The following is a 19,496-nucleotide window of genomic DNA, read 5'->3' on the forward strand; positions in this document are numbered from 1 at the left end:
AACATTAACTTTCAAAGTCTTATGTTTTCTCATCCATCTATAATTAATACAACTTCAGTATCTTTAATTGACCAACATCGTGTTTTGGTGCCGTCATCGGAATGGATGTATAACAGTTTTTTTGAAAACTTTGCTTAACATCCAAGGATTTTCCATCGTTAGTTACGATCTGTGCTCGGCTAATTTAGGAGAGATTTTTCTTTGAAAAACATTGCTCATCCCATCAAACTAAACTTTCAATAATTTGATTGTAATTTGGATAGATATCTTTGAATACTTCAGCTACTTCATAAGTATTTTCACAATAACCGTAACTTCTTCTCTCTACTTCGTATTCAAAAAACTTTTACTACACAGAAGAATTAGCAGTTTAAGTTAATTTAAAACTTTTTTTTAAAACACACTTTATAAATGTTTGACTTCGATATTACTACATTATTCTTCATTATATTAATAGATTTTGCTGGAAATTAATATTACTGCATTTCCATTTATTAAATTCCTTTGCATGTTATAACTACATAGATATATGATACAAAAAAAAGAGAACGTGTGCAACAGCCACGGTTCGTCTGAATAATGGGACAGTTTCTCATTGTGCTATTTTTTCTAATTAACTCAATTTCTGTGTTCACAAACATGCTCAAATTTCCAATTACGAACGCTTGTTACTGTTCTTTTTTTAATTGTCGAAATGCGTAGTAATCGATAACACAAATAAAATGAAATACTTTGATAACGTGCTGATGACGATTTTTCAAACAATGAGTGTGAAAGTTATTGATTTGCAAACCTCAATAGACTCTTAAACAGCCATTACTCCACTGCAACAACTTCTGTGATATTTCTAAGGCTTTTGATTGTGTTAATTATGATATTTCAATTAATAAATGGCAGTACTACGATTTCAGAGGAACACCTTTCGTATGGTTCAATCCATACCTTACCAACAAAAGTCAGCTTGTAAGGGTTTATACAACGATGTCTTTTTGCAAGCTAATAGAATGTGGAGTGCCTCAAGGCTCAGTACTAAGCCTTATTTTGTTTCTTCTGTTTATAAACGACATCACCTATCTAGACATCAATGGTCAAATTTGCAGACGATACTAGTTTTTCTTAGACCTAATCATCCTTAAATCACGGTGCGATTCTAGTATTCTCTGTTTTAACATATCGAAAATAAAAAAATGCATTGCAGTCTTTTTTACGCTGAGATCAGTTTCCCAAGAACTGAACTTATCCACCCCCTTAGCAGTCTTAACGTTACACGGATATCCACTTAGGAACTCGGAGCATGGTCTTTACCTATCTACTCCACGCTCAGAATTAGTTAAGCGCTCAATATTTTACAATGCAAAAGAAAATGCACAATCACTTGCCAATTGAAATTAAATCGATATTATCTTTTCTCATATTTCGCAATAATTTGGGGGCATATCTATTGGAAAGTGCCTTCTACATTGTAAACGACTTCTATTCTAATAATATTCAATTTGGTCATGGACTTATGGATGAACTACTTATTGTTACCTATTATTATTACCTATAATTTTGTTACTAATTGTGCTTTAATTGGGTATATTGAAATTTTATCTTATTTGTACCTTTATTTAATTATTTTTATGTTTGTTTTTTAGTTTTTACAAGCTTTCTCTCTCTCTCTGTCTCTTTATTAGCCTTATTAGATAAATATCAGAATTTGAATTCACTGAATAATCTATATATATATATAAAAGAATGTTTGTATTTCCTTAATCGAATCGTAAACTATGCATTTGATCATCTGATGATGTTTAGCATGAATCAACGACGCAAATTTTCATTGTAAATTCGTTTGCCTTTTACGTTCCAATTCAAATCAGCTTTAACTGTCACGGTAATATATGAAATCAATTGGAATAGCAGTGAACCATCTGTCGAGAATTGGTGTACCCATCATACATGAATCCACCACAACTTAGCAACGGAACCGTACTCTCAGTCAAGAAAATGATGAAGAAATTTATCGACGTGGCAGTTTTGGCAGGAAAATTCAAAAGTGGGAATGTGCTGTTGCCATCAGCTTGAACTGTCACGGCAATATATGGAATTCATTAAAATGACAGTGGCGCCAATATAATAAATTTCTCTCATTTTTAATCTAATTTCAGTTATTTTCAATCCAAATCAATTATTTCGACAATTAATCGCAATGAACTTGTCTTTCAAATTACCGTTCTCCATTTCTGCACTTTCAGTTTGAATTGTAAGATATTCAACATCGATGAATTGCTTTGTGATTATATCAATTTATTTAAATAGTGCGTCATAACTATCGAGATCAACACCTACGTTCTACAAAATCAGGATCACATATATCTATATACAAAAAACCATAGAAATAATAGAGAATGAATAACTTTCAAAAAGTTAATTATCATAATATTGATAAAAAATGAAGGTGTGAGCCAGTAAGTCCGTATGTCCTTTATAAAATCGCTGTCTATGTGATAGTCGAGAAAATTTGTTGTGCATGAGCCCACGAAGGTTTTTACGTGGAGGATGTATGTATGGAAGAAGAATGATCGGTACGGCAATTTTCCATAAATGGCGCCACTTTCGATCGCCAGTTCAATAGAATAATGTAACAAATTATCTAAATATCCGCTGTGGGATCAACAAATGCTTTTGTCATAAGTTTTTGCGTAGTTTTTGAACTTATTTGTTCGATTTTTGACATTATTATTTCCAGTTTTATTGCGGAAGCTTGGCATTCTCGTCTTTTTTTCTACTATGGATTTTTCTGCTTAGAGTAGGCGAGGGGTGGGTAAAGTATATTTGAAACTGGTTGAAAATGACTGGGATTCTGACTAAAGCTATCTTCATCTAATGAAACGTGTTAAGTCCTCCTAAAGCTTTAATTTTGTCCTTGTCCTTGTAAGTTGGAATTTCTGTAACCGTGAGCGATATTCTTACTGAATACACTGTTTACACCACCACTACACCAACACTAACAATTATACTGTCTGATTCGCGTTTCGATAACCGAGTTATCGTCTTCAGAGACTGGTTTACCTTCAGTCTCTGTATTCACCCATGTTTGATAAATATGAACGAAACAGTTGAAACTAATGCTGTTCAAAAAACTCAAAACCCGTCATTTACGCACAAAATACACACAAATGTTGTAAATTTTGTGAATTGCTTGGAAACTTACTTGTAATTTTATATGAGCACCAGTGAAAATGTACTTCCAGATTTTTTTTAATTCAAAGTAATATGTTAGAACTAATTTTCAACTATAAATAAGTGATAGACAATAATCTGTTTATCACATATTTGGGTATATTCATGGTTAGAGTCCCAAAATCATTTCATTATCAATAAACTATTAGTAGACAACTATATAAAGCGATCCTCAAAGTTTCGGACCATAATGTCAACTTCCACTTTAGACTATCCACAAAATTACTTTCTTGCGAAAGAATGTCACAATTCATTGGATTACTTCAAACAAAAAGCTATTTCATAAAATTTTTCAAAAAGGAGCTACGAAAAATTGCACTACTGGATAAAACTCTGTGAGAAATTTGTCGTCGATGCTTTCGGAAAAGAAATATAATGCCACATATAACCGTGAATTGGTGTGAGCGCTACCAATTCTCTAATGAAAAACGTCAAAAACCTTAGATAGTTTATCGGAAATCATACTTTAAACGTGGAAATTAGAATATTTTCCTTTTCAGGAAGAAATTTTTGATTGAAATTCAGTTTCCTTTAACTTGCGAGGGTTGCTATTTGAATTTTGAAATAGACAAACGCAAACAAATATTTATTATTGAATATAGCTTTATTTTTTTTCAAAATTATCTCCATTGGCATCAATACACTTTTTCATGAGTTTAAACCAATTCTCCATTGAGGTACTTCATTACCCGCTTCTTCATATGTAGAAAAACGGTGACCTCGCAATTTATTTTGATCTGTGGGTATGGAACGGTGTCATATTATGCGGTTTCCATTTTTGTGTAGTTTGTGAACTGATTTACTCGATTTTAGATATTTTTATTTCCAGTTTCATTGTGAAATTGCTCCTTGAAGAGAAGCGTGAAATTTCCTTCCAAAAATGTGGTTTTGTCGGTATTCTACCACTATGGAGTGTTTTGCTCAGTGTAGATCCCAGTAGTACCTGGCCTTACCTAGAGATCGCGGTAGGTGCTTGAAAAATACCACCGTATGAGAAAGTAAACAATCTATACAACTTATGTTTCAAGTTTGAAGACGCCACGTTATTTAGAATTTGTTTGCCAGCCATCAATAGTAAACGTTTTCAGTGAATTTGAGAACATGGACAACATTGGTCATCGTTATGTGATAAAATACAAGGTTCTACTCTGGTTGAGAGTGCTCCTTCGTTATCAATTGTAAAATATTGGGTAGCAGAGTTTACACCTGCGACCAGCATCGCATTAGTAGACCTAATAAAGTGACGACTCCAAAAATCCTCAAACCGGTACTAGACGATCTTCGACTGAAAGCGCGCGAGCTAGAAGACATAGTAGGCATTTAAAAAGTGCAGTTCATCGCATATTAACTTATATAATGTATGATCCTTGATTTTGATATGACAAAGCTGTACGCAAAATAGTTGCCGTATTTGCTCACTATGGAACAAAAACAGCGACATGAATATGTTTCCATTGTTTGGCAATGTTTCACAGAAATAAAGCACTGTTCCATAACCATGGATGGTGGTGGATCCATCACTCCAAACCCGAAACAAAAGACCGTTCCATCTACAAGCAAGGTCATCGCATCAGTATTTTGGGATGCACTCGGGATAATTTTCGTGATCTATCTTGAAAAAGTAAAAACTATCAACGGCGAGTATTATGCGAACTTATTGCAACGTTTAAGCAAAGTAATCAAGCAAAAACGGCCGTATTTGATTTAGAAGAAAGTGTTGTTCCATCTATGTCAGATTTGACATATTCACATCAGTTTTTCCGTACCTCAAAACTTAAGTAGCAATTATTGTCATATTATTCTTACAAATTTCTATATTCCCGGAAGATTTCGAACTTATTCCATAATTATTATTGAATTTAAGTATATAATATATTAATATATGTAATATAAGTATATGAATATTGCTTCACTCATTATCCCGTTAAAATATATGTGATACCGCCGCTGTTATCACTTACACTCACCAAACTCTCATTCTGTGTATTCAAATTAAGTTGAACCTCATTCAGAATCGAATCGAGTTGTGTCTGGAGAACGGAATTTTTATTGCATAATATGCATTATATTTCATCGTGTACATTTCATATTGATATATCATCTCTCATCAAAAAAGAGATTATGGAATATTCTGAAGTTTTCTATTTCCCACCACGTAGTATATGAAATTTTTCCAAAATTTCCCATATGAGCCATCAGTCACCATCAAATATTTTTATCCCACTAGTTTTACAACTATTATTTGCTTTCAGTCCGTGTAATATGTTTTACAATTATACACTATGAGTTAAAATTTCTATCGAAGACAGAAAAATTGAAATAGTTGTGCAGAAAAACTTTTTACTAATAGATCAAACTTGAAACTCGTGAAGGAAACCATAAATAGATAAGGAAAACAAGTGTTCTAACGAAATATTCCTTTAATTAATGCCCTCTACATTATCAAACTAATCAAAAAAGAAGAAAACTGGTTTAATACACCGGTACATACTTAAAAGACGTATAAAATTTATCAACATATTATTTTAACAACCTTTCACGTTGTAATGATTCATTTTAGCTTCAAAAATCTTTTTTATTCACTCGCTAGCTTTATTTCTAGTGACTGATTTTTTTTTATAAATATTCGTATACCACGTTTGACAGACTTTCTGCTCTAGATAATATGCTTTCTATGTTGAGCCTCAAAATTCTGTAGTGCCTTGTACTCGGCAGGAATATCAAAAGTTTCCTTTTCTTACTTATCGAATCTACAGTCGTGTCTTTCCGCCAGTTTTAGTTTCTTTCAGACAGCAAAACCTTACTACAACATCTGATGAATATCTATATATGCAGATTTTTCTAAATAAAGTATTCTGATCTATTCCCATTTTTATGGTAGTACCTTAAAATATTCAGTTCTATTGAACTAGTCTAATATTTTCTTCCTTTCTTTTCTTTCTTCAAATATTTCATCTCTGCTAATTCAAATGAACAGAACAGAATTAGTCCAATAGCCCTGCTAGATTGTTCATAAGAGGAAAAATTTGTTATTCCTGCCAAATTCCTTGAGTATGCTGTAAAGCAGGTATGGGCAACCTTTGACATGCTGAGGGCCAAACTTTAGCGTGCAAAACGTTCGCGGGCCGCGTTTAAAAGTACTTAGTGCATTTTAAAGTAGTGATAATATTTTTTTGCGATAGATATTAGACATGAAATAATACGACAATGTTATTATTGTATTATGTATTTATTATTGACATGTATGTGTATATTGACAATGTTATTATTGTATTTATTAAAATAACAAAATGAAATTTTAAAAAATGGTACAACATTATAATTAAATAGTTACATTTGCAATTGTTACAAACTACAAAAGATAAATACACTGAAATCAATGAGACACTTGAGCTTGAATTTGGGAAACTAATCCATCGATATTTGGATGAATTCCACTGATACAAAGACGTAAAGAATTTTCCAAATTATTGTCAGTCAGTCTTGTACGATGTGTTGATTTATTAACTTTCATCAATGAAAAGAACTGTTCGCATTTATAAGTACTGCCAAACGCAGAAATCAATCTTCTTGCGAATTTTCTAAGCTGCGGAAAATTGTCTTCTTCTAGGTATTTTTTGTAGAAATCGCTCAACTCTACGTCTTCAAATTTGGATTTTAGGAGGGAGAATCTCGATTAACTCCATTTGTAAGTGTATTGGAGCATTTTATACATTACATTTTGTAGGAGTAGCAAATAAATTGAAACATTCAAATAGCCTGTAAGTTCGACCAGAAATGCTAAATCACATATCCATTTTGGGTCACTCAATTCAGATAGTGGCTTATCTTTTATTTTCATAAAGTCTGCTATCTCATTTCTAAGCTCGTAAAACTCTTTCAACATTTTTCCTTTGCTCATCCATCTGACTCTACAATAATATGTTACGTCGTTATATTCAGCTGATATTTCATTCAAAAACGTCTTGAACTGACGATGGTTAAGCCCTCGGGATCGAATAAAATTGATGGTTTTAACTACTACATTCATAACATTGTGGAGTCGAATGGACTTAGAACACAAGTTCTGTTGGTGGATAATGCAATGAAGGACTATCAAATCATCTTTTTGCACATTTAATTCTGTTGCTTTTACATTCAAAATTCCGATGAAACCTTTTCGTAAGCCGACTATAGAATGTGCACGCACCACATCAGTGCATACTCCAATTAATTTTGACCATGGCAGGCCAAAACTTGTGAGTACCTTTTGAACTTCATTAAAAATATCCTCTCCTGTAGTGGTTGCTTTTAGCGGCTGTAAAGCTAGCAATTCCTCAGTAACAGTAAACTCCTTATCAATACCTCGAATAAATATAGCCAGTTGAGCTGTGTTAGACAAATCGGTGCCATCGTCTAATGCTATGGAAAATGATTCAAAACCAGCCATACGGTCAGTCAATGTTGTTTTTATATCATTAGCCATCATTTCTATACGTCGAACAACAGTTCGTCTTGACAAACTAATTTTTTCAAATTCATTTTTCTTTTCAGGACACAAAACACCGCAACTTCTAACATACACTCCTTGATAAATTCTCCTTCGGTAAATGGTTTTAATGCCTTTGCCAATTTTGAGCTAACTATAAAACTAGGTTTCACAACATTATCAAGTTGTGTTCTTTGTTTATGAAACATTTGTTGCTGTTTTTCAATATTTGCTCTAAGCTTCTGGATTTTGTCTGTTCTTAATTGTCCTGTCAGTGAGTGCTGTGTATCATGCTTAGTTGAGTAATGCCTCTTTATATTGAATTCTTTCATTACTGAAATGGATTCATTACAAAGCAAACAACTAGGCTTACCATTGTGCAAGATAAAAAATAATTCTTCATTCAATTTTTCTTGAAACTGACGACCCTTTGTATCTACTTTTCGTTTCTTTCCACCAGACATCGATATTTTTATTTTTCGTTCAATAAACTTAATAACAAACTATAGTTAGTAACCACTCAAGATGTACACAAATTCACAAAGCAAGTTGACGGTTCTAGCCGTTCGCTAGGATATCGCTTATATAGACAAAATGAAGGAACAAATCTGGAATAAACTAGTTTAGAATAATCGAGAAGCAATAAATAAAATCTTTTGAAGTGTAGCCCGTGAGGCGGCAAACTTCAAAGAATTTGATCGAGCAAGCCGAGTGGCGGTGATTATCAAAGAGTGAGGCGGCAAACATCGAAGGTTTTGATGTTTGCCGCCTCACCGTTACTCCCGTGAGTAAACTAAGAAAACACAAGGAAACTTGTGTAGGCTATGGGATTCATTAGTCTATTGATGACTCCACATTTTTATAGTCTATTCATATCATATCCGGTGCCGGATAAGATAAAAAGCACAAACAAGTGTTTTCTTTTAAAGATATGTACTAGTATAAGTATATGTACTAGTACGAAGTATAAGTACTTAGTTTAGTGTAATATTTTTTTAATTGGGTTTTTCCAAAATGTCTCGCGGGCCGGATCATATCTTACACGGGGCCGGATCCGGCCCGCGGGCCGGTGGTTGCCCATATGTGCTGTAAAGTTTTCAAACTAAACTAACTTCAGAACAGCTTAGCTTTGTTATAATATAAATATAAATAAATAAAACTCGATTTGTGTTTATTTATTTGGAAATTTAGATAATCAACAACACATTTGCTTGAATGATGGAATGCAATATTAGAAACAGACTGATCAGAACCATTTGAGATCATATAAAACGTATAGTTTAAAACGAATACTTTATTGATGACGTGCATAAATTTCTGTCTTGTAAGCCATACGTTTGTATTTGTACAAAAACATGTCATTATTTGAATTAGATGACCTTGTCTCGAAGCAAACACGTACAATTAGTTCAGGAAATACTTCAGTGGATAACTATACTTAAAAGACAGGATCTCGTATCTACTTTCAGATTCCAGATTTTAGTTCACATGGTTAACCAAAACAGAAACTATTTATGAAACAAGCAATAATTAATAACGTAATGGAAATCACCGTATTCATATTGAAATCCACTCAATTTACTATTAAATCAGATGAGCTGGGCGTGAATCGACGCTAATATTCATCTAGTCTGTACTATTAATAGTTGGCTAGCAACGACTAGGGGCTATGTACTCATAAGAGGTGGCCGGCTATTTCCTTGACCAAAACAGTAATTGGGGTATCTTCGTTGTGATGATTTCTGGATAGTGAGCATACCAGTACGTACTACTTGAGTCGTCTTAGCTAATGAATGGTCTTTTTGTGTCCATATAGTAGAATAACAAAGACATCTCTTCCATTGTTTCAGACCTGAGGTCTTAATGTTTCTAATTTTCTCTTGTTTTCCCACTTTTTTATGATCATGATTTTGTAGTATACCTATAACAGGTTGTGGTACTCGAAAAGAAGCTGTCCAGGCTTTTTTAGCCAGGTGATAAGCTTGTTCATTACCGTGCACTTGCTTGTGATCCACATTAGAGTAAATTTGTTGTTTGCTATTAGCTTTGGTTCAATTTTACAGAATCGAATGCTTAATGGGCTGCTCTGCTGTCTAATAGAATAAATATTTTCGCTTTGGTATATATTTCCGCATATTTAAGCTTTGCACGCTACGGTTTACTGGACAAGTTACTTGTATAGTTTACTCTGCTTCGATTGACGATTTTAATTGACAAAATGATACAAAAATAGTGAAAAATAAGGGCGTTGGTACTAGAGGAATTGAAACTTGAACCAGAAGAATTAAGAAACGATCTCCGAATGGACAAGAAAATCTATCTTGGAGTACTTGCAATGAGTATGATGAAAGAAGGAAAGTGATATGGGACATTTTTTATCTGCTCATGAATTATTTTCATCATTACCATCTAAGTTCGTTGAAGATTTCTTTGAAGTTCATTGATCTTGAACGAAATTCAGTAAATAGTGATAGAACAATTTAGTGGAGTAAGAGTCACCAGATGCTTCAATTTTTGAAGATGGTTAATATTCTTTTCCTTCTAACATTCTATTTGAAATATTAATTCCTTTACAACTTTCGTTTATTTCGCATCTGGTTCAATTGTTCTATGCGTTATTTATAAATAATCAAGTTCCCTTTTGTCTCGATCATAGTATTCTTTGTTTTTGATTTAACAAAGATATGGTTGACTTCTGTAAGTTTCAATAACATCTGGCGAGTATTTGTGTCTAATGGCGCCAATTTCTACTGTTAAATTGATAATAATAGAATTTAAGCAACTACACAACCACGAAAGATAAACAACTGACTCAGCACTACAAGCGCAGGTACAACAAACGGTATTGTTCGAAAAAACTTATTTCCGATCTTGCGCCGGTCCCTTGCAAAAATACAAAAAACTACTGCACAGTTGTGCAGCAGTTTGTTATTATTGTCATGATGACATTATTTATCCACGTCATTAAAATTTTTTCAAATTGAAACCTCAATTTTTTATTGCAAATATTTGTTTGTTTCATTGTACTCGATTATTTTATTCTCTCCAATCACACTGGGTTTTCGAGATATGTGCTCTTTGATTTGATTATTACTAGTTAGATAAATATTTATTTGGAGTCGTCGTGTCAAAATGAATATTCCATAATCTAGCATGCAGTTGAACAGATGAAGTGCATTCATTAGTACGATAGAAAGTGCAGTGCAGTGCAGAGCAGCCACTTTCGCGCGTTTATTGAAAAGTTCCGGTTTATATGAACCACCCACGTATTAAATGTGTGATGTAGGTGCTCGATTTTACCATAACTGTTCACCCTTTTTTGACATAATCAGTCACTGCATTAGAAAAGTTTTTGTCTCAATTTTTATAGTGAATTATGTGTTAAAAATATCGTATCAATTTAAACAAAACAAAATGTCAGTTAAAAATTTCTGATATCACAAAAAGTACACATTGTACATATGTAGTTTCTAAAGGTTTTGTGGGACGTGCTGGAGGTTGCCTACCGTTGCAGCATAAATAATTTTTTTAATCAAATAAATATTTCAGTTTATAACGATTGTAATAGAAAATCGCTATGGAATTTATGACGCAATTTGATTTCCGCATTAATAATTTATATTTAATATATACATTACAAAAGCTTGATTCGGTTATATTTCGGAGTGATTCAACTATTTATTCATGAAATTGGAAAACGAACTGATGTGCCCTGTTATGGATCATTCATAATAATGATCATTACGTTACTATCTATGATTATAATATTGAATGTTCCATAATGATTATTTAAGCTACACATTTCATACGAAATGTTATATTGAATTTCTTCAAATATCACAGTGGCTATCGTTATTTCTCTTTTACGCCTTTAGGCAATCTCCTCCTGTTTTGCGCAAAGTGAATTGAAAAAGATCTATAATAATTACATATCTTTTTTTTGTGCCGTAAAAATTAATAAGCTCTGTTGTTTCTTGTGATTGGGGCCCCTACTGTGATAATCAAGATTACAAGATTCGAAAAAACTACTCTTTTTAGAAATAAGATTTTATTTTAAGTAATCACCACCTAAATCAATGAACTTTTGTAACCGAAGCTTCAAAACGTTTGAATCCAGTCATATTCTGAAGTTATCACAAAAAATTGATGACTTCCCTGATTTCTTTCATTTTCCGACGTGAGTAATCGTCCACGTAAAGGTCCCTTAGGTTAAAGAAAAACCAAAAATCACACATGATCAAATTAAGCTAGTAGTGTAGATGTTCAATACGTAAAAATTGTCAGCTATTATCAGCATTATTGTGATGCAACATTAACCCGCAAATATTGACTGATTTAAGAACTACAGGTGAAGATTTAGTGCTATGCCTGTTTGATATAATTGTGCGTAGTTCTTAATTGCTCTTACTAATTTTGTACAACGGAAAAAACTGCGTTGTGAACTGCGTACTAGAAATATAAAATGATATGCATGTTCATCAAGTGTTATGTATTGAACATTTCCAACATTTTTTCGTTTGATTCTCACTATCCATCCCTTCTGGAAATCGTTAGGTATATGTGGCAAACAATGTTTTCCATATGAAGATTATCAACTGTAAATCGAATTTAGAGTTGCGGTTCCAACAATAAGAGCTGCCATTCGGCTTGTAACGTTTTTCTTCAAACATTATAAACATTCCTTTGTTCACGTACTGTTGCACAGTAGTCACTTCTGATTTTTTTTATTATTATGCTCACGAAAATTCGTATTTTCTGTTCAATTGGAGAACAGAACGAATAGAATAGTAAAAAAAGGAGAGTAAAACTTACCAGCGAATATAAAGAATAAAATCACCACAAATCTACTAAAATTTATTTTGATGTGTAGATGTGTAGATAGGTAGAGGACAATTTAGAATACATTCCGAGGTTTTATTGGATTCTTTGACTGAAATGGCAGGTTAATAAGAAATTCATTCCTTCAAAAAATCCAATGTTAGAATATATAAATCCGAAGTGACTACTGTGCCAAAATACGTGAACAAAGGAATATTCAAAATGTTTGAAAAAAAAAAAACGTAACAATCCGAATGGCATGTTACACGCTTGATAGGTGCATTAGAGCCTAGTAGAGCGTGGCTTACAGCTGATCAATTCACTCCTTTCAAAATGCCTAGAATGTGAGATGGATTTAATTGCCGTCTTCTATTTCATACGCTCCCAGGTGTAGTGCTCTTAGTGTTTCACACTTTGAGAGAAAGTGGATAGAGGTTTCGTTTTCTGTCATCTGTGCAACAAAACCATTATCTGCTAGGCCTAGCGTCTTCAGGTATTTGTTAAACTGACAGTGCCCCGATAGAACTCCTGTTAGTATTCGTAGATTGTTTTTACTTAGGTTAATACATTCTGCTGATCTATTCTGGTTATAGTTTCCCAGAAGCGTCTTAGTCTGTTTTAGCCCTTGTGGGTTTCTGAATAATTGGTTTTGCTCCTATCTACCTCATTTTCCAGTGCTTTTACCATTGCTCTGTAGCTGATACCACAGAAGGGTTGCTCAAATTTTGTCTCGTCATCCAACAGATGAGGTAAAAGTGTAGAAGCAGAATGCCTTTTCCTCTGTTCTCCATGAAATCTTCCTCTTCTAAGCAAAGTACCACCGTGGCCAAATCGCAGTTGCTAAAATTTTGAGACGTTTTGCCCACAGAACCTTTCGCTATATTAATTGAATCGAGAGTGGGCGGAAAAAGCTCGGAAGCCTGTAGGACATGTGTGCTCATCCCTTGAGATCCCGCACCGATCCGTTCTTTGGAGCAAAATCGGATCGGAGTGGTGTATGACAAGTGAGTCTCGGTCATAGAGCGAGGTATTTATTGTAAACCTATTTATGTTAATGGTTGAGGCTACTCAATAAATATTGAATTTTAATGTAACGTGAAATTATTCAAAGATTACATTCAAACCAAATGTTACAAATTTTACAGTTACCTTTTTGGAGAAGCATATACGCTTACTGTAATATAGTGAATTAGTGAAATAAGATAATATTTTATGATATTTTTCACAATCATGTATAAATATATGTGTTAACTTCGTCCAACGAAAACCAAAGATCCTGCAAAACATAGTAAGAATATTTTCATCGAAACCGATAAAAATTGCTCGGGAAAGCCTGAACATCGATCAAGAGCCTAATCAGGCATCTGAAGGTAATCAAGAGTGGAGAAAATTCGTCGGTTCTATCAGGAGGAAAGTTCAAAGACATGCGTCAGGGTCTTCAGACCTTCAAACCGCTACGTCTCAAACCAAAAACGAACCGCTCTCTCGAAAAAATTCCCTAACACAATCCAGTCGATTCGAAATGTTCCGACGCGAAAAAAGTTGCGACAAAGACAAAAAAAATGATAAACAACCACTTGTCAAACAGAAATCCATCGGCCTAGAAAATACCACTAGAACAGATATTTTGAAAGCCTTTAGTTTTAAAGAAAAATCGAAAAACGTTCCCTCGAAAGAGACTAGTCCATCGTGTAAATCAAGTGGGGAACAATCTCAAAAAAGTGTTCGAAAGAGTGATAAAAAAGATAGTGATAAGACGCTTAACCCTACTACTAGTTCTTCGAAAAGTAAGGGTAGCGGTTCACGTTGCAAAGAAGGTTTGAAACAAGATGATTTTCTCAAAGCCACCATGAGGATATTTTTGGTTGTTTCACCGCCAGTTGGAAAAATGCAGGTACGTTTTTTACTATCAACTATCTTATTATCTATATCAGTTATTTTATTTTATACAGAAAAATATAAAATTACCAGTGAATATCAATATGATTAAATTACAGTATGAACTCTAATTGAATTCTTGCTCGTTTATTATTTCTTCATTCTGTAGCTCAACACATATTGTAAGCGCTGATATTAGCAACCTGGATTTTACTATTATCGATTCCTATATTCATTTTTCATCCAACTCCTGTGATTTGGTGTAAATAACAGTACTCTTTTGTCGTAAAAGGAAAATTTTCTTCTTTTTCAGCATTTTCCTTTACGAATTTGCCGTTCTTGTTCACAACAGTTGGTTTTCATTCTAGTTTCCCACTCTCAGGTCTCTACCTGTCATAGCATGCTCAAAGTATCTGTTCGATGTGTACGTCGTCTTCCTGGAACCTCCAATTCCACTATTTTTTGTCGCAACCAGTGTTTTGACATTATTATGACCATATTTTTGCTGTGCTCTGTTCTATGCTATTCCTGCAGTTCTTATTTTGTCGATTCTGGTCACTTTTAGGCACCTTCCCGTACAATAGACTTCGACCATATTTTGTTTCTTCTTTTTGGTGGCCATTCTTTTGCTTCAAATAAAGTGATATTCTGTATCATTCTTTGGCAGATTTTTCTTTGTTTTCTATTGTTGGTGTTATGCCACATGCAGTGATTTTGTGGATTGTTTTTATTTTTCTATTTTTGTTTCTATATCTTCAAACACGTACCATCACAGTGTAATATCCATTTCAAATAATTGAAATTGAGGCAGCTAATTTTTTTTTTCCAAAATGTAGATTGTTGTCCACGACATAGATATTTCAGAGACATAGAGTTTCACTCGTATTTATTTAAAGTCTTCATAATCCTTCTTATCATAGCCTCAACTTTATCATTCCAGAATAATAGTGAAACAGTAAATTCTCTTATACCGGTATACCTATACTTCCACATTTATTGTACCATCTCTATAGGTACTGTATCCTTTTTTTAGTCTTTTTATTATGACTATTGGTATTGCCCTTTTTATGTCTGATTTTGTATCTTTATATAATCTTTTCCGTAACTTGTCACATCTTCTATCTTTTTATATGATTTTCGTGATTTGTCTAGATTTTAAGTCTTTTTTTATGTCCCATAATAATTGTATTATACAGACATGACCTATTTCTCCAAAATAATCATTTTCAATAATTATAGTTCCATAAATTCATCTTTTGTTACGTTTTGAACAATATGAAATAGTAGGATTTCTTGGTAGTAGATTCTGGTTTATGAGCTCCCATCTTTTATATATATATTAGTTTCATACGAGGGTTGCTACATAGATGTTAAGGTAGACAATAGGAAAAAAATATTTATAATTGGATCTGTCTCTACTTGTTTTCGAAATATTCTCGGATAACCTCATTAAATCGATGTTTTAACTGTTCAAAAATTTTTTGTATGAACTGATGTGTGATAGCTCATATTGTCGTGGTGGCGAATGATTCGTTTTCTGCGATTGGTTTTGTGAATTTTCGAACAGAAATTCCATTCAGAAATAATCGTTCTACATTGCTTTAATGGAACACAGGCTACATCTCCAAGCGACCAATTGCATCGAAATGTTTCGAGCGCAAACAACTTTTGTTGGATTTGGCTGGTCTTGAAGAACCCAAATAGTCGATTGTTGTTTATTTTCGGATTCACATACATAGATCCATGATTCGTCGTCTGTTACGATTTTATAAACGTCTTTCGAAGCATTGCGATCGAAATTTTTCAGTAACAAAGATTAAAGGGTGCTCCTTGATATAACTGTTTCTGGGATGCATATTTATGCATTATAGCTCTATAACCTCAATTTTAGTAGATTTCTGAACCAAACGAATCCTTGAAGTAGTATTGAATCTTTCAATACAAACTAAGATCACTTTATTCTGATCATCTTTGTTTTAAATTAATTATACATTCCATATATAAACTAATTATCCAGAAAAAATTATAAATAACATATTCAAACAGATACTAGAATCATTCAAAAAACAAAACAAAAGCAAAACATCAAAACATAAAACATTTTCCCTTACTACATATACAAGGACTTTCCCAACAATTATCGAATTATTTCCATAAATATGATATTAGTATAAATCATAAAGGTCATAATACATTACCGAAATATTTCACTAAATTAAAATCTAAAACAACAAAAATATTATACTTATATCAAGTGCCTTGTACTAATTGTGACGCTGTCTACATAGGGCAAACAACTCAGTATTTAGAAAATAGACTAAGAGGTCATCGATACGATAAAAAAATTATAACTGCATTAACCATTGAATATCAAAAAAACATAAATTCAGTTATTAAGATTCAAAAATTCTTGAAACGGAAATTCAATTGATTACTGCTACATATTTGAGATGTGAGGACTAAGGAAAAATTAATTTTTCTTATTAGAACAAAGTTCTATTTTGATTTTATTCTTATTTTGATATTCATGATGAAGGTGATCTATTGATTAATATGAATACGCAAATTGTCAGTGCCAATATCATATTTTGATAAAGACTAAAAAAGTTAAAGTCAAAACGTCAACATTTATCTTTTTTTGAAAAAATTATTAAAAAAATTAAAAACAGTAGAACCTATCATGAAGAACATTTAGTAGCATAAACATATCAAAACTTCTAAGAAATTTCAAATAATTATTATATTAACGAGTATGAAAGCACTAGGACTAAATGATAATAATAATTAATAACAAACCTCCTTTCTGTCATCGTGTCATGTAAACAAGTTAGTAGTCCAAATTATAATGTACGACGTCTCTAAATCATCTAAAATGTGCATTTGGCATGCAATACTATGATTTTCATTACTCACAATTCACCTATTGAAAATATAAATAGCTGAACGTTATGGCTTTATGTAATTTATTTTCGACTTATTGGAATTTTCATTTACACGCGCTTCGTCGCCAATTTGTCGCCATTTGGTCGTAATAAAAAAATATTTATATACATTTGTTGTCATGAATGTGTTATAAAACAGATCGACGATATTGTGGTTTTTTTGAATTCTATTTCAATGCTCTAACGCATCTATCGTTGAGCTATTGGTTTAAATAAAATAGATCAGTCAAAACCTTTGATAAGAATTGAAACAATGATTCGAAGAAGAAGAAAAAGTAACAACTAACTTATTGTGACTAAAATTTATAGTTGGTTCGATTGGTTATTCTTCTTTTGTCTTTAAATCTTACCTATTACGGTGGTAGACTAAAAATGCTGAATATCATACTCCCTAAATACGAAAGAAAACACTATAACACGTGAGGTTTTTTTGTTAAATTAAGAAAACAATTTACAAAACAGTTAAGTTTGATAATTATTTGACAAATTATTCTACGGGTTTTTTAATATTGGGTATTAGTATGTAATAAAGCCTAATTAACGTCAGCTGCGACTCGGTGGGTGGGATGAGTGGCAGAAGCCTGCCACGCACAACAATAAAAATTCAGTCATTTCCTCTCAGCTAAAAATTTGTAAAATTGTAACTATCCCAATATCTCGAAGAAACGAAACAATCAGCTGACTATACTATAGTGTTCTATACGTCAGCTGGAGCCTCGAACATGAAAAAAAAATTTAAAATCAGTGATTTCCTTCTAGATAAAAATTTTATTGATGATAGCTCATATGTAACTGTGATTAAATATAAAAGTCAGCTGGCTATATCTCGTTGTAAAAACCGTCAGCTGATACTTTGAAACTTATTACGTAGAAGTTAAGCAAAAGCATCTATTGCCTGTATGAATGCATCAGCTGACCAGGTCTTCCTTGACTCACTGCTAGCTGATTTTTTTATTCATCACAACAGTATATTAATAATCAGCTCACAAATTTTCAGCTAGGAGGAAATGACCTATCTTTAATTATCAACATGGTTAATCTATCAGAATATGTTTGCATGGAAGTTGGTGTTGGAAAAGTTCAAAGACTTATAAATGATTCGCAGCTATATAAAGCTGTAGGATCTGATTAGAGCGCAGCACCTCCGGTATTCCTTGCATTCACAGGATGTGATTATAACCCAACCTTTCTTCGAAAAGGAAAGAAACTCAGGTCCAGACTAAGAATTATCTTCAATGTGCCATGAAAATACAAATTTTATACACGATATATCAACAAAATTTTTTGCATATGTCAAAAATATGTCAAAAATAAGTACATTCCAGAGATCGAAGGCTTTATGATGGCTATCAGAATCAAGTTTTTGTTTTTAATACGAATAACTACAAAAAAATGTTATTAAGGATCTGAATACTCAATCTGACAAATACCAACAAACATCAAAGATCATAAAAAATTTACCATCTGCTTGTAGTTTGTTAGCTAATACCGACTATCTACACCGGCATAACTAAGTGTGCCAAATCATCCACCAAAAACTAGTCAATAAGCTCAGTCTTCTCAATACTTATAAACCGTATTAAAAGTACCGGCCGCAGAAGGTGTTCGAAAATGACAATTTCAAACTCTACTCCGATAAGTTCATTACCACTAATAGACAGGTGACGAATAACAGACCTGACATCGTGGTGGTTGAGAGAAGAGTCAATTGAATCTTTCTTGTTGATGTAGCTATACTGAACACTCATTACGTTCTCAACAAACACCAGAAGAAACTGGCCAAACATACGGATCTCGCACTTGAGTTTAAACTGAAACTGACCGTGTGTGTGCCGATTTCGATGCCGAGGGTAATTTGAAGGAAAGATAAGTGAAACTGTATTTTTGGCTTCAACACTGTGGCTTAACCATTTCATGATAACTTTCACCACTAGTGTTAACAGTCTTATTCAACTAGTATTAAAATTATTTATACGCACGCTTTACTATAAAATTCATTTTATAATTAAAAATGTACTTTCAACGTCATTTTTATTAAATCTTTATTTTTATTCGATCAGTAGAAATAATAATCAACCAACTACATCATTACTGCATATAGCATTATAAAACCTTTGAAGACGCACATTTCGAAAAAAAAAGAATTAGCATTTACTTTATCAAAA

The 19,496-nt window shown here is 32.8% G+C and overlaps 1 protein-coding gene across 4 annotated transcripts in view; it reads left to right on the forward strand.

Moving 5' to 3' along the window:
* The window catches only part of LOC130452813 (pleckstrin homology domain-containing family G member 5), a 363,306-nt gene that overhangs the window by 134,118 nt on the left and 209,692 nt on the right, over nt 1–19,496 (forward strand). Inside the window, exon 2 of one of the 4 annotated variants that reach the window (XM_056792272.1) lies at nt 13,657–14,405. The exons of 2 other annotated variants lie outside the window; for them this stretch is intronic. In XM_056792272.1, the coding sequence (XP_056648250.1) occupies nt 14,034–14,405 (372 nt within the window). In that variant the 5' untranslated portion in view covers nt 13,657–14,033. Of the gene's footprint in view, nt 1–6,100; nt 14,406–19,496 lie in introns of those variants that run through there. One more of the 4 variants, XM_056792273.1, reaches the window with a different exon arrangement.

Source organism: Diorhabda sublineata, chromosome 2, assembly GCF_026230105.1.
Source record: "Diorhabda sublineata isolate icDioSubl1.1 chromosome 2, icDioSubl1.1, whole genome shotgun sequence".
NCBI lineage: Eukaryota > Metazoa > Arthropoda > Insecta > Coleoptera > Chrysomelidae > Diorhabda > Diorhabda sublineata.